The sequence below is a fragment of the Lactuca sativa genome, chromosome 5, assembly GCF_002870075.4.
Source record: "Lactuca sativa cultivar Salinas chromosome 5, Lsat_Salinas_v11, whole genome shotgun sequence".
Classification (NCBI taxonomy): domain Eukaryota; kingdom Viridiplantae; phylum Streptophyta; class Magnoliopsida; order Asterales; family Asteraceae; genus Lactuca; species Lactuca sativa.
In genome coordinates, this window is record NC_056627.2 from 197991982 (window position 1) to 197997555 (window position 5574).

The following is a 5574-nucleotide window of genomic DNA, read 5'->3' on the forward strand; positions in this document are numbered from 1 at the left end:
CCTAAACTTTACTTTTACATTAAATCATTATTAAAATCCTCTATAATGAGAAAAAAAAAATAAGTTTCAAAAATAATAAAGTGTTAGATGTAGTTAACTTAGAAAAAGAACGAGATAAAAAAAAATAACAAAAATACTATTATGAGTATCAACTCCATTATTAATTATTTATCATAGATAATCAGACTGCTAGAAAATACCTTCAAACCTAAAGGTGCTTTCTTCAGCCCAAAAAAGCAAAAGTAGAATAGAACCTACCAAAAGGACTTATGCACACATCAAACTGTGCATAAACTATTCAACAATATCCAAAAAAAAAAAAAAAAAAAAACACCCAATTTGTCAAAAACAGATTTGCATATGAAGCCATGATGATTTTTGGGAGCTTTATCTACACAAGTTCTTGAAGAAAATCAACTAGAAACAAATAACCAAGTCCAAGCTTCAGAAGAAAATGGATTCATTTGATTGTTTTACACATTCAGTGCCAATTTCTGAGCAGCAAGTGCTTCAGCCTCAAGTGTAGGCTCCCACAGGAGAGTAGTTTCTGCAAGTAATCCAGTCACTGTGTATGGATCCATGTTTGATGCTGGACGCCTGTCTTCCAAATAACCTACACACAACAAACCATTAAAAAAAAAAACATTCATTAAGTGCTTCTCAATTTAGTATTGACTTAATACAGAAAGAACAACTTAATAAAGAAGATTGAGTAAAATTATATTTTACCTTTGCCTGCCTTCTCAGTGTCACGCCCCACACGGATGGAGCAACCACGGTTAGCAACACCCTGCAAGATAACATTTAAAAGCATGAATTTTTATTGGTTTTATATTTTTTGAATTTGGTATTAAATATATATATATTTTTTTTTATGTTTTTAGATACCCATGAAAATGTGTTGATGCTGGCAGTTTCGTGTTTTCCTGTCAATCTTCTTTCATTTCCTTCACCGTAAGCACTGATGTGGTCTGCGTGGCGAAGGGAAAGGTTCAGAATCGCCTTTTTGATTACTTCAAATCCACCTTCTTCTCTCATGCTTAATGTGCTGTAGAAAATTAAAAGAAAATGTATGTGAATTTTAATGTAAGAAAAATGGAATCAAGGAAGGAATGGAATGGTCCATTCCTTTCCATCCAACCAAAAATAAAATAAACAAGTACCTGTAGTTAGTGTGGCATCCTGCTCCATTCCAGTCTCCCTATCAACATTTAAAAAAACAAAGGTAAATTAAAATATCTGATAAAAAAGTCAACACTCAACACACAAAAACTCGATTACTGATTACCTCAATTGGCTTAGGGTCAAGTGTCAAAACAACACCAGCTTGTTCAGTAATTCTCTGTTAAAAAAAAAAAAAAGAATATTCAAGAAAGAGTATCGGATTAGTTATTTTTTATTTCTTCCAACAACCCCTGAGCTGGCTCACACTGTCTTTCCATACAGTATCATGTGAGATGTAAATCAGGTACAGCGGGCCCATTAGGTGTCTGACAAGAAGCCCAAACCACATTGGAATTAAAACTCCAACAATGCGGGTGCTAAGACTAAAACCCTAATGATTATGAAATGACGGAATTGCCCTTTTATTGGTGGAAATGGAATGGAGATGTTTTATTTTACCTCAAGGAGGTATCGGGCACACCAGATATGGTCACCGGCTTCGATTCCAACGCTGGGACCCACTTGGAATTCCCACTGTGAAACACAATTTGTGAGATAAAAATTTTGTTTTTATAAAAAATATTTTAAATAATAAAGAAAATGAGTAGAAAAAAAAAAAGAACCTGTCCTGGCATGACTTCACCATTGGTTCCACTGATGTTGATTCCAGCGTATAAACAAGCCTTGTAATGTGCATCAGATATGTCCCTTCCAAATGACTTATCTGCCCCCGCACCACAGTAGTATGGACCCTATGAATTGGAAAAATGAAATCAATTAAACAAAACTGATTTCCATGGAATCTGCTTAACCGGAATCGGAAAAGGAATGGAATGGTTGATTCCAGTACAATAGAAAGAAAGAAAACAAAAAGTTGTTTGATCTTTTTGGAGGAATAGAATGTTCCCTTCTTAAAGGAATGTGATTCCTTCCATCCTACAGAGTTTTTTTTTTATTCCATCATGGAATGGAATCAAAAGTTGTAATGACTCATTGATCATTCCATTATCTTATTTGGCTTTTAGTCATTTTTATTCTGTGTAACTTTTACATATAATATAAAAAAGTCACATAAGAATTTTTTCCATTCATAAAGGTCAACCAAAATGACAAATGAATGTAATGACTCATTCCATTATCTTTGCTTATTATATTACCATGTTCATTCCATTCCTTTGTCACTCATTCCATTCCATATTTCCATCCAACCAAACAGACAAAAAGTTAAGAAAAGAAAGATGATGATGATGATTATATTTATACCTGAGGACCAGGGTACCCTCCAACAGGCCAACCCAAAGGCCACTTCACATCTTGTTGAAGCAAAGTGTACTCTTGCTCAATTCCAAACCTTAAAAACCAAAATAATTAAAATTTCATGAAAAAAAAAATTAAATTTTCACTCAAAAAACCTACCAGGGAACTTGTGCTACAACTTTAGGATCACTGAAAATCTCAGCAGCCTTTGCACGTTTGTTTGTAGGGATAGGAACTCCTTGTGGAGTGTATGTATCACAGATTACCTTTCAAAAATATAAAACAAAATAGTAAATAAATTTTTAAGAAAATAACAATTTTTCAAAATATTAAGAAAAAAGTTAGAAACTTGAAACTATAATATTGTAATAAACTCACCAAGATGTTGTTGCCACCACGGAAAGGGTCCTTAAAGATCGCCTGAGGGCTACAAAAATAAAATTATAATTATAATTAATTCAAGTAAAATGAAATTTGTTAATTTTTTTTTTATTTATTAAAATTGGACTTACTATAAGATAACTTCACTGTCTTCTCCTGGTGCTTGTCCAGTACTTGATCCATCATAATTCCACTTTGGAAGCTCAGAAGGATGCTCCACTGGTTTCGAGAGTGTCTAAAAAAGAAACAATTTAAAAATATAACCTTTTTCATTTATTTTCTTAAACTATTTAAATAAATAATTAAAGTAATCAAAAGTCAACATACCCTTGACTTGCTGCGCACATCTGTTCCTGAACCTCCAATCCTGTTTCAAAACATCAAAAAAAGAAAAAATGAAATTGGAATCTGTCATGTTTTTGGTTACAAAAAAAATGAAATAAACAAGTCATTTTGGGTTTTATATAATTGTGTTTTACAAAGGGAATAGGAAAGTACCAAATGTATTCAGCAATGATCTTATCAGTGTAAGGAGTAACATCCAAGTTTAGTAAATCCTCAACCCTGTTAATAGTTCCACTTGATGAAGCACAAATTCTAAATTTTGTGGAGCTTTTAAATGCTCCTTTCTTGCTTTGCTTAAATGACACAGAGTTCCACATTTTTGAGGTCATTGAGCTTGTTTCCATTGCATTCTTTGTTAACCTTGTTTGCCATTGCACTGAAGGAGCCAAACACTGAGCCATTTTCACCTAATCATTTCAATTCCATTCAACAAAAACAAAAAAAAATGTCAATGAAAACATAAAAACTCAATAACAACACAAAAAGTCAACAATGTAGTGTAAGTTCTTTTGATCATTGTAAGGAAACTGTATGCATTGACTGATCTACAGTCAAAATTTTCTTATACTGTAAAAAGTAAAAAGTGAAAAGGTGAAAAAGGTGAAAAGGTTTTATGGATCTGTCATTGTTTGTATGTATATGATTTTAGAGTTAAGATGCAAAAAACATAACATACTTTTGTAATCTGTTTATTGTAACATTTTATTTTCATTTATTCTTGTTGTACTTGGAAAATTTAATTTAGCAAAACTTTTTAATATGGGCCACTCATCAGTCACCACTATTAAAAACTTATTGGTTTCCTTAAACTATATTTGTCATTTGTTTATGACATACTTTAGCCTCCTCTTTCTATTAAGCATGATCCAAGATTCTTGTAATGGGGTTAGTTTACTCAAAGACTTTGTCTTTCATTTCTTTCTATAATCTTTTATTCGTAAAGGGTATCAGATTCAAAACACAAAAGTCAGTATATAAATAAATAAATAAGATGCTTAGTGATGCAATCATGCTTATAATATATGTACGATCAATTATTGATTATCGAAGAAAAGGAAATGTTGACCAGGGAGGGGTAGTTTGGTCATTTTGCTTCTCAGCACATGGAGAACCAGTGGAGGGATCTAGATAGGCGAGAAAGAAAGAATTGTTTATGTCACAAATGGATTAATGGCGAACAGATCTACAAGTGTCTGGTCTTCTTTTCGCAGACAAATAATGGCCAATATCGGATGTTCACTTGGCAGTCAAATAGTAAAAATCCAGAAAATCGTCGCCAAATGTAAATAAAATGTATACAAATCAACAAGGAAAAAAACCAATCGATGATGTTCACTTGGCATTCAGATAGTCAAAATCGAGAAAATGATCGCCAAATGTAAACAAAACGCATACAAATCAACAAGGAACAAAAGGAAGACATAAAAATACAAAGCTACCCCAAGGGCAATGGAGTTCGATTCCCGTTACAAAAAGGAAAAGCTCCGATTCCGATCAAAATACAGAAAAGAAGCAATGTAGGGGATGCAAACATACCGGAAAAGCAGTCGGGAAGTGGTGGGGGAAAGAGAAAACTGGAAGTTGTAGAGTGGGTGTTGAAAGGGTTATTTATTTATAATTTATAATAAAAACAAAACAAACAAAATATGGTGATTGGCCTTTCCTTATGAGATAGGGGTGCGTTGGGTTTTGGGTGGAGGAAATTCGCCTTTGGTCTCTTTAAGGTCATCAAGAGAAGCTATCATTCTCATGCTTCTCCTGCTCTACTCCAATAGGATAAGGTTTTCTCATCAACCCCAACTTTGTTTATCAACAAATTCCCTAAAAGTTCGGATTTAATTCATATCATTTCAAATTTATTTATGTTTCCTTCATGTGTATTGTACGTTTTAGAGAAATATCTCATGTATTTTTAAACCACGTGAATAAATGTTAAGATAGGCATAGACTTGTATATAAGTTAATAGAAATGTGTGTAATATTATTTAAAATGGGTTTATAGTAAATAGGAATTGTTTGTTTTTTGAATTTTGTAAATATAACTATTAGACGTAAGATAGTTTAACGATCACATTTCGGAATTGATCTAATCATGAACTAATACATTTTGGTGTGACTGGGTAAAGGTAAGTAAGATGTTGCATGGACATGTTCAAGCCATGATCTTCTTAATACAATGACATGCCTAATCGATTAAGGATGCTAGATAATAGAATGCCTAATGACATGATCAAAGAATTGCTACACAACGTGCATCTCTTGTTTTTATGTGAAGAGTTTAATGACTTGCCCGACTACATGTCCAATGGCGTTTAAGGACTTAGGCAACATTTGTAATCAACTTATAAGTCATGTTGAGCCTCTGGCTGCTAAAAACGTTTTTCCAAAAAATTTCATACCATGACGACTTTTGGAGCAAAGGAAAGT

At 32.9% G+C, this 5574-nt stretch overlaps 1 protein-coding gene across 1 annotated transcript; it reads right to left on the reverse strand.

The window, feature by feature from the left end:
- Nucleotides 1-338: 338 nt before the first annotated feature.
- LOC111881770 (glutamine synthetase, chloroplastic) lies at nucleotides 339-4859 on the reverse strand. Its single transcript, XM_023878194.3, has 14 exons — nucleotides 4684-4859; nucleotides 3301-3554; nucleotides 3130-3169; nucleotides 2934-3037; nucleotides 2800-2848; nucleotides 2581-2687; nucleotides 2428-2515; nucleotides 1788-1916; nucleotides 1624-1698; nucleotides 1289-1342; nucleotides 1164-1201; nucleotides 889-1048; nucleotides 730-790; nucleotides 339-613 (listed from the first exon to the last, which is right to left on the reverse strand). Exons 2-14 carry the CDS (start codon nucleotides 3546-3548, stop codon nucleotides 474-476), a joined length of 1293 nt encoding a protein of 430 aa, XP_023733962.1. The 5' UTR covers nucleotides 3549-3554; nucleotides 4684-4859; the 3' UTR covers nucleotides 339-473.
- Nucleotides 4860-5574: the final 715 nt, after the last annotated feature.